Below are 10638 nucleotides of genomic sequence, written 5' to 3'. Positions count from 1 at the left end.
CAATAAAAATTCAAAATTCTCAATCTCATATGTAGCTAAGCATATGGCTCCACTCTTTATTTTATTATCTTTACTAGTTTTCGCTAATTGAACTAAGGCATCTCTTATTTTAGAAGCTTGGTATTTAATTGCTTTGACACTTTCAATACGACTTTTCCAACGTATCTGTGATAAGGGTTTAAGAGTCAATGTAGATAAATTATCTTATAAAATTTTCCATCATTTTGTAGAAGAAAAAAATAAGGTATAAATTCGTTGTATCACTTCAAAAAAAGATATAGCCTTAGGACATGAGTTAGCAACATCACATAATACTAAATTCAAGTTATAACATCCACACGGTGTGTAAAACGTTCTAGAATTTATATCAAATAATCTTCTTTGTGCATCTTGATGTTTTTCTTTCATATTAGACTCGTTGTTATACTCTTGTCCTCTTATATCATTAACCTCAAATTTATATTTCTCTATTATTTTTAGAAGTTCCCTAAAAAAGCTTTTCCTAGATGTATCATTTACTTCTAAAAATTCTAAAAAATATTTTTCTATTTTTATTAGACTTGTTGAAGTATTTACACATCTTAAAACTAGGGCCATTTGTTCTTAATAGCTTGCATCATGAGTGCAATTCAGTATTACGGAAAAGTATTTTACTTTTTTTATTTTTTTAATTATTATAGTTTTAATTTTAGATTATAACATTTGAATCAATTTATTTTGAATATTATGACCTAAATAATGATTGTGAATTTCACCATGTTGAATGTATCGAACATGTTCTTGCATTACTAGATCAAATTCCGCAATCATTTTAATAAGACTTAGAAAATTCTTGTTATTGCTTGGGTAGATCTTTTCATTCTTTTTTTGAAATGCTAAATTATTTTTTGCAAGATTTTTTACTATGGTATAATTTTAAATAGTACTTTTTTCAATGATCATTCTCTTGGTTTATTTGTTCTTGGAGACTTTTGTCAATTATTTTATTTTTCAACAATCTCACTTCTAAATCAATCCACTTATTCATGCTAGTATTATGTTCATTAGTTGTGTAATGACTTTTGAGCTTAATACTTAGATTTTTCCAATCCCTAGTTCCTTCATTGACTAAGTGACTCATGCTATGCTTTGAATCAAATAATTTACAACAAAAATAATATACCCTATCCAAATCCTTCGAATACACTAACTATCTTCTATCATATTTTTTACCATTAGGTAACTTACGAATGTAATGTATCGTAGAGAAGTGTCTATTGTTTTCATCCCTTAAACAATGAAGATTATAATCTTTATTTTGACCTCTTTCCACTAAGAGATTTTTCAACTTTGTATCAATCTGTTTCCATCTACCAGGATCATATATATTTGTAGAAATAGAACTAGTTTCACTAAGCTCTACACTATCTTTGTTTATCCTATCTCCATCTAATTACTCATTGTGTTCTTCACTAGAGATTGTTTTAGTTGATGTTTGAATACTACTATAAATCTGGTTGTCAATCTCATTTTGTTTCGTTTTTTCTATGTCATCTTTTAACTCTATTTCGGGTGCTTGTTCTGTTGCTAATTTCTGAGTGGAACTTGATGTGATGTTTTATTTGTTTGTGACAATAAATCTATCTAGAGCTCATTTTTGAGATTGAATGAGTTTTTCGATTTTCAATTTTTTTTTGAGTTTTTTATTTTTACATTCATATTTTCTATTAGACATTTGAATCTAAAAATAATATTATCAAACAAAGCAATTAAGACAATCACCACAAACAAACTAAAATATAAAAAGGTTAAAAATGATAAAACTTGATACAACTCTAGATATTCTTCTGCAATTTGTGTTTTCTTGATAGAATTCCATGCTTTCTCAAATTAGCATTTGGGCAGCCTCTCTTAATTAGAAGTATTGAATGGAGCATGTGCTGTAGACTAACGGACAATTTAATCTCCTTTTCTCACTTCCTAGGAATCAGCTACAAATTTGATATATGATGTTTCGGTGGCCGAAAATATTGATGACAAGAGATACAGAAAGATAGAACACTTACATGAATTTTATGATTATGGGTTTTAGGTTGTGATTTGTAAGGATAGCTTGCCATTTCGCTTTACTTTTGCCCTTTCTACCTTGCCGCTATTGCTGTAGGGATTACTGTTGAAGTGAATGGCTTTTTGTTACCTGACTCTTATTTCTCTGTGGTGATGTTCGAATGTTTTTCTGTCAACTGTGTGGTGGTAACATCTGATCATCTGATGATAAAGAATTGGTCAGAGACAATTGCACTCGGTACTGAATGAGCTCCAAATTATTACATTTTCTTCATTGGGGGTCGTAATGTCAGTAATCTTGAACTATACTGATCACATTCACAAATTAACCTAAGTATTTGCAAATCACATCATACTTTTCTCCTACTCAATGTGATGTCAAATTTGACAAATGAACCCACACAAATTATATATATGTGAACTGAAATAAGGTATATTCAAGGGCCTTTTAGTGTGATGTTACATTATTCTTCCGGCATATGCATATAAGGGAAAATAAAATTACAAGCAAGGATTCATATGTTGCCCAGAATTCTCCAAATAGGTTTCATCCATGTGAAAACAAATGCTTGTGCGTCATACTGTATTTTTATGAAAAAATGAATACCATACGACCAATATTGTCTCCCAAGGAAACTATGGATGTTTGATCAAGAACCCTTATGACAACAAATATATGCACATTACATATTTAGGCATGAATATATTTCCAATTATATATAGGTCCTTAAGTTGTAGGTGGGCTCACAATCTCTGTGGATGTGCCTTCACAAGCTTCTTTTTTTATTTTGGATTAGAGTGCTGATATTTTAAATTCAAACCAAACTGCCTTGACGCTTGATCTTAATATGACTTAATTCAAGTGGTATCAAACTATTCGAGAAAAGGCTCGTGCTCGACTTGACTCTGAATAAAGTTGAGTGAAGACAATTAAAGTTAAAACTAGCCAAGCTCGACCCTCAATTTCAGACTTAATATAATATTGATTTCAAGAAATGCTTTGTAGACCTGTACTCAATTAGCTCAGTTAGATTGCAAGTTATCTTTACCTAGAAAAATTAAATGGATGAGCAATTCTTTTACTTGGGGTTTTTTTCCGATATTGCTCATCTTTATCACCACATAAAGCCAACTTCTATTAGCATATGAGCAATTGGATGTTCATCTATCTTCTATCTTTCACTTGTATGTGTGTCTGCCAAATGTCTCTAGCTTAGTTTATATGCTTTTCTTTCTTTTTGTTTGGAGCAACCAAAAGTTGCAGTGAGCTGGTTATAGATGCCGATTCTACTCAGTCTGTTTCTTTTTTATCATTTTTTTGAAACGGACGATTCATACAGATCTAGTATAGATACATCCAAAAAAAATCAAAATACAACATATCTTAAAGCGTACTAGGTAGCTCATTTTTTCCAACCTATAGAGTGTTTCCGGAGTGGTTGGCCAATACGAGGCCATTCTGTCGCAGACTATGGCTTGGATGTCTCAGACCAGGGGCTGGCACTTATCCGCACTGCCAGCAGTCTGCCTTTATCCATGGTTATTGAGCCTCCTCCATCTATAGTAAAAAATCATTATCATTTCATAAAAGAATGTATTTAGAGAGCAAATCACAACCATTGATGCCCCTCTCATGCGATCTAATCATCTATCAAATATTTCATATTTGCCTTGCAATGATTTAATAATTTGTTCTTAAAAAATTCTTATTTTATGAAGTAAAACTAATTTTATAATTGCATAACTATCCACATGGTCCTCACGTGCATGTCACGCGCTCGGTGCTAATATTGTGAGAGGCAAAGTCGAGATGAGAAACAGCATCAGCAGGCGATGGCGGATGAAGCGAAGCAGCGATCCCTCCTCCTCGAATCCGCCTCGCGTTTTCCTCTCCCCTCTGGTTCGCACCATCTCAAACCCTAATCCCCGAATCTTCTCGGTTTCCCCGCATCAAGAAGATCCCACCTTTTGCTTGCAGGGGCGAAGTTCTCGTACGGGACCGCCGGGTTCCGGTCGCAGGGCTCGATGCTGGCATCGACGGTGTTCCGGGCGGGGATACTGGCAGCGCTGAGGTCGCTCACGACCGGATCCACCGTCGGCCTGATGATCACCGCCTCCCACAACCCCGTCGCCGACAACGGTGTCAAGATCGCCGACCCCGATGGCGGCATGATGACTCAGCGATGGGAGCCCTTCGCCGACGCCCTCGCCAACGCCCCATATCCCGAGCACCTCCTCCAAGTTGGGCTTTTTCTTCTTTCCCCTTTTCTTAGTAGCTCCGTTCTGATTTGATCTTGGCCTTGTTTGTGGAAATTTTGATTTAGATTTCATTTTGTTTGTTAGTATTTGGATTGCCCGATTCAATATCTTTTATAACCTATGTTGGATGGTAATACTGTGGTGTTAACTTTGATGTTTAAAAGAAAGAAAAAATGGCTCTTCTTTGTTTCTTGTCTTCGTAGTTTTCTCCCCTTATTTCTATTCTCTCTTGACCTTGCCGCTCTTAGCGGAGAATTTGGTCTAGATTTCAGATAGTTTGTTTCTTTTTGGAATGTATTTAGCGGATTTCTTTGAACTTGCCGTCGTCTGACTCAGATAGTTTGTTACTTTTTGGAATGTATTTTTTTACATTTCAGTTAGTTTGTGAGTATCTGGAACTTATGTGATGCCCGATATGTGGTGATTTTAGTTTTGACGATTCGTGAAAAGCTCTTTTTTGTCCCATGTTTGGTGATTTCCTTCTCTGCTCTTTTATTTTTCTTATGAAATTTCCAAATTGCCCCCATACTGGATTTCGATGTTACCATTTAGATGATCTGAGATTTTTTAAATTAAAAAATTTGGACCAATAAACTTTATCATTAGCTTTTTAGATGGTGAAATATGTATTCTGTATTTTAGTGAGATTCTGAAATTCTATTATTCTTCTAAAACCTTTTCTGCGATACACAAATAAAAAGCCGCTCACTTATTATTATGTCCGTCTAATGCAAGTGTTTTATTTTGTCACCCTTCTTTTTGGAGGAAGATTATAAGATTTTGTTTAAACATTTGAGATGACACAGACCAATCAAGACCCCTGGGTGGTCAGTGTCAAGTCCTGAACCTGCTCAGCTAAAGAAAATGACTAATTAACAGACCTGTCCATGTGTTCATTGATTAACCTGGAAAGACCGATGAGAGTTTATTTTTTTTATAGTAGTAGTGTACCTCACTCGAATTTATGATAACCCAAACAGTTCAGCCATCTCATAGCCCCTGCTTGAGTTAACAAGCTCATGCTACTGAGCTCGGCCTTTTTATTCTTTTTTCCATTTGATTTTCAGTTGGTGATTCAGTTTTCAAAGGAGGAGAATATAACAATAGGAGGGGGGCAGTCTGCACAGATATTATTGGGAAGAGACACGAGGCCTAGCGGTGAAGCTCTTCTTGAAGCTGCAAAGCAGGTAGTGGTGTCTTTAGAATTGATATAAATGTTCTGATATATATTTACTGTCAAATGTAAAAAATAAATGCAATTTCTCTTTCTTCTGTTGAAGGGAATTAATGCTATAATTGGTGCTGTTGCAATCGACATGGGAATCTTAACAACCCCACAACTCCATTGGATGGTTAGGAGTAGGAATAAGGGAATGAAGGCATCTGAGCCTGATTACTTTACGCAACTCTCAAGATCTTTTAAGTCGGTTTGAAAAGAATTTTTTTTTTCAACAAAATTTTTTTTTATCAGACGTAAAAGGAAAAATGATGCTTTAGTGTGTTTAAGATTCAAAATATTGGATGGCAGGTGCCTGATGGACTTGGTCCCTAAAGAAAAAATAAAAGATCGGATGGATACAAAACTTGTTGTAGATGGAGCCAATGGTGTTGGTGGAGGGAAGCTTGAAGAACTGAAGAAAATGATGACAGGGTTGGAGATTTACGTGAGAAATTCTGGTAAGAAAGGAGAAGGGATACTTAACGAGAGATGTGGTGCTGATTATGTGCAGAAGGAGAAAGTTGTTCCATGTGGTTTTGGCCCTGATGATGTAGGAATAAGGTGCCTCTCTTTTTCTTTACTTCGTAAGTTTGAAGCTTGATACATTGAGCTTGTATTCATCTACTGCTAACTGCATGGGTTCATCTAGTGTTTCAGGTGTGCTAGTTTTGATGGTGATGCTGACAGGCTTGTTTATTTCTCTGTCTTATCACAAAGTAGTGATAGCATTGATCTTGTCGATGGAGATAAGATATTAGCTCTCTTTGCAGTATTCATCAAGGAACAATTAAGTATTCTTAATCAGAAGGAAAATGAACTATACAAAGAATTCCCAGCAAGACTTGGCATTGTTCAGACGGCATATGCGAATGGAGCATCAACAGATTACCTCAAGCAGCTGGGCCTGGAAGTAGTATTTACTCCTACAGGTGTAAAATATCTGCATAAGAAAGCTTTAGAGTATGATATTGGAATATATTTTGAGGCAAATGGGCACGGAACTATTCTATTCTCAGAAAATTTTATATCTAGATTGGAGGCTGTGAACAATGAACTTGCCTCTGGATCTGCAGGTTTACTCATGAATTTATGTAACATATTTAGCCTGCATGCCTAATATTTCAGGACAATATTAAAATTCCATTACTGTTGTTCTTAGGTTCGGAGCATCATAAGGCTGCTCTTAGATTGTTGGCAGTCAGTCAATTGATCAATCAAGCAGTAGGAGATGCCCTTAGTGGGTTGCTTTTGGTGGAGGCTGTGCTGCAATATATGGGATGGTCAATCCAAAGGTGGAGTGAACTTTACAGTGACCTGCCCAGTAGGCAGCTGAAGGTAAGTTGCTTATGTGGGTGCTTGTTTGGATGATGCTATTTTTACACAACCTAGACTTGCTTGAATACACCCACTTGTAGATACATAGACTGAATTCGATTCTACTTAACATGGAAATCCACAAAATAATTAATAATATCCAGCAGTTATATTACAATTTTACAATGCCTATGCGTCTAGACAGAAAGATATCAGTCACACTAGATTTTCTGTGATTGTAGATGACAGTTCAAATTCAAGAAGACAAAACTTATCCTATTGGTAATTGTTTTTTCTCCCCTTACATGTTACTAATTCTATTAGTGAACTGTACAGTTACGTGTGAATTTTGATAAACTGAATAAAATTTAACAATTAATCCCTTTTATCGAAACTAAAAATATTTGTAATGAGCAATGTTTCAAAAATTTCCCCACTTTACCAGCTAATAGATCAATTTGTTTCTATGCCTGCCATTTCTGCTGGTTGATGTGCCTGACACTTTTTCTTTTTGTTGGATGAAGTTGTCAACTACTCTGCTTATTTGCTGCATGATAGTTGAGATTATTGATATACTTCCCTTGCATGACATTTCGTTGTTGGGCAACTAAAATTCTTTTCTTCTTTACCTAGAATGAACTCCATCAGTTGTTAATTTCTGATTTCCAAGCAATGTTTGTGATGCCAACCATAATTTTAATATTCTCTAAGGTATCTATGTATTTTATGTCCATATTAAGATCCATCTAGATTTGATTGGATGGCTTTCTTCCTAGTTTCCTTCTGCTTTTGGTTTTGTGGTTTTGGTTGGGGCATTTTTTGGGGTGGTGGGGTTCATATTGTATTGTTGATTGAATTCATATTCATATATATAAATGAGAAGATGGTACAAGATCAATTTTCATCTCCTATGGACACGGATTTTGCTATTAGATTAAGTTGGTAAATTGAAGTGATTTAGTTATTAGTAATCTTTAGGTATGGGATAAGGGTAGGATGTCTCTGATTATACTAAGGAGTTAAATTTTAATGAGGATTTAAATTGGGCTTATGATTGGTATGGAGTATTTTAGAATTGAAGCTAAATTTGAAGGATTGTGAATCTATTTTGAATCTACAGTTCTAATTTTAATTTTGAAATAAGTAACTGCTTTTGCAGACAGATTGTTATCAACTAGTAAAGGGTAGCTCAATGCACAATGCTCCCGCCTTACCCCTGCATGCGGAGGGGGTGTTTTCTTGTTTCGAACCCATGACCTCCAGGTCATAGTGAAGAAACCTTACCGTTGTGCCAAAGCTCTCCCTCACAGATTATCTACTAAGCCCTCACAGAAAAATCCAAACTTGTGATTTTTTATACTGATCTGAAGAATCTGTAACTTACAGCACTGCATGATCTGGAGATCTAGATATTTGAGTGAAACTTCATCGTGTATAGTGCCTAATATGTACCAAACAAGAGTTGCTCTTCTTGTTAAAATATTCCTTTACAGATTTAAAAATGTAGAAATAGATCTCTATCTGTAAATTGTCTCGTTCCACATTCATATCAAAATAAATCAAGCATCATGCCTGATAAGTTGATCCTTCTATGGTGTTACAAATAAACTAAACCAGCAATTTTACCTTCGGTCCATGCCTTTTAATAAGAAGCCCAGCTATAACTTATTAAAACGTTGAAGTTAGCTCGATCTTCTAAGCTCTGTCTTCTATGTCCTTTTTTTGTAAGGGTGCATCCAACATCAAATTAGCCACACTTTCTCTGTATAAGATTTAATCAGACATTTTATAATGTTTATTTGGTTTCAACAGGAGATTTGTTTGAAACAATGTTTTTTTTTGACATTTGTGGGTTCACTGATTTTTTTGATTCTTTTTTACTCAGGTAAAAGTTGCAGATAGAAGCGCTGTAGTCACAGCAAATGCAGAAACACAGGTTGTGAAACCATTGGGACTGCAAGAAGTGATAGATGCTGAGACTGGTAAGGATGTGCATGTCTGGAAGTACCTCTGGTTGCCTGTATATGGAATGATTATTTTATCTATCTTTGGATCTTATATGAAAATTCCTACCTAATTAGTATACTCTTTAACCCATTTGACTAAATATTAGGAGATTTTCATGATTACTATCCTAAGTTCTGTTTAACAAATAAATCACACTTACTGATTTATGGCACTTTCTTTGCTGGAACTTATTGCAGCCAAGTACAATCGAGGGCGATGTTTTATCCGACCATCTGGTACAGAGGATATAATACGTGTTTATGCTGAGGCATCCACACAGGAAGCTGCTGATGGTCTTGCCCACTCTGTGGCGCAACATGTTGATCACTTTCTTGGGTTTTGCAGTCCTCACCAATTGGCTTAAACAGACAAATTTCCAAATTTTGAATATTTAGTTGATAGGTCATGGTAAGCATTTACCTTTTTTGTTGTAAACAATCTTCTAGTGGATTCGATCCTGTTGATATGTTTACCTTGTGAATTCCTCTTGTTTAAACCAATTTCTTAAATTTAAGTATATGTTCTACCATATGATTCCCCCATGGTTTTCAATATCGCCAGTAATTAACTGAGTTGCATTCCCCTTGTCCATGCAGATGCATGTGGAAACATATTAAGGCCAGCTTTATGAAACTCCAGTCATTAACTGTTCTTGTTAAGGGGAGAGTAAGATGAATCCAAGTATATATCAACTTCTACATTCATCTTGCAGAGGAACTTGAAGGATTTAAAGCAGATATTTTTTATATCATGATTAATGCTAGATTTAGTTTTGTTGTTTTTGCTGACAGGAAAATAATGTAAACACTTGATATCTAGTTGTTTCTGCAGATTTTTGTTTGAATAGTCAAGGACCCAATTATATCATTTTCTAAATACATCTAGGTTTAAACATTGGCAATATATATTGATGAAACATTCTGTTTTTTTCTAATACGAGCCATTTAATTTAAACTTGTTGGACTTACTGTGCAAATTATGGCATATAAAACAAAAGAAAAATCAAGGAAAGATAAAACAATTATGTGAAAATTTTTCATTTGAAAAAAAAGAAGTAACCTTAGTTCTTCTATGTAGTTCTTAAAAGAAAAAAGTTAGTTAAGCTCTTCTGATTTAAAAATAAATCAGAATTTAGCATTAGTGCAGAATATGCAATAGGGGAAATATGTGGCAATGATAAATCACAAAGTTTACTTGACTAGTTTCTTCGTTTTCAATGCATGTTACATGTTATTGTTCAGTATTGAAAACATTAAGGATCTTGTAATGTGGGATTTATCAAACTGACCTTGGACACTCAGGTGATGAGAGAAGTTAATAATAAGTGATATGTTCAAATTTTCTCACCATACTTGCACTTATAGTGATTCTGAAATATCTTGCATCGGCTCTGTGTTTTTTACCTTTTACCAAGAATAAAAATGTAACAAGATTTTACAAGTTAGAAATGCATATATATTTTTTCAAGGTGATCTTATAGGGGGAGAGTACAGTTTACTTCTTGAGAAATGGATTTGTTGGACATTTCATGGAAGTTCGGTGTTTTGCTTGCCCTTCAGATTGCAATCTTTGTCCCAATAGATTGAGATAGTATATGGTGCTTCTATTCCAGTATATTTGATTTCGGCAAATTTGATAGTACTCTCCCTTGTTCCCCAAAGAAAAGACATTATTGTAGATGTTCAATATATTGATACCATCCAGCTTGAAGCTTGAGGGGTGGGAATCTCCATCCTCTCTCTCTGCATGAGCACGCTCGCATCCTTCTTTTTTTTTTTCCCTTAGGCAGATTC

General features: G+C 34.8%; 1 protein-coding gene across 1 annotated transcript; it reads left to right on the top strand.

Annotated features, from left to right (window-relative positions):
• Positions 1–3785: 3785 nt before the first annotated feature.
• On the top strand, positions 3786–9779 carry LOC103706490 (phosphoacetylglucosamine mutase). Its single transcript, XM_008790606.4, has 10 exons — positions 3786–3946; positions 4025–4287; positions 5373–5492; positions 5586–5728; positions 5834–6085; positions 6182–6597; positions 6684–6859; positions 8724–8820; positions 9043–9253; positions 9442–9779. The coding sequence occupies exons 1-9, from the start codon at positions 3880–3882 to the stop codon at positions 9207–9209; spliced, it is 1701 nt and encodes a 566-aa protein (XP_008788828.1). The 5' UTR covers positions 3786–3879; the 3' UTR covers positions 9210–9253; positions 9442–9779.
• Positions 9780–10638: the final 859 nt, after the last annotated feature.

Source organism: Phoenix dactylifera, chromosome 2 (assembly GCF_009389715.1).
Source record: "Phoenix dactylifera cultivar Barhee BC4 chromosome 2, palm_55x_up_171113_PBpolish2nd_filt_p, whole genome shotgun sequence".
Lineage (NCBI taxonomy): Eukaryota > Viridiplantae > Streptophyta > Magnoliopsida > Arecales > Arecaceae > Phoenix > Phoenix dactylifera.
Note: the sequence above shows the minus strand (reverse complement) of the source record. Positions and strands in the feature narration are given on the sequence as shown.

What these genes read in the sequence shown, in the direction of transcription:
- LOC103706490 (XM_008790606.4), top strand. Translation starts at nt 3,880, where the DNA reads ATGGCGGATGAAGCGAAGCAGCGATCCCTCCTCCTCGAATCCGCCTCG. An exon ending in CAACTCTCAAGATCTTTTAA is followed by an intron (nt 5,729 to 5,833) that starts GTCGGTTTGAAA and finishes ATTGGATGGCAG; the next exon opens with GTGCCTGATGGACTTGGTCC. An exon ending in AGTGATAGATGCTGAGACTG is followed by an intron (nt 8,821 to 9,042) that starts GTAAGGATGTGC and finishes AACTTATTGCAG; the next exon opens with CCAAGTACAATCGAGGGCGA.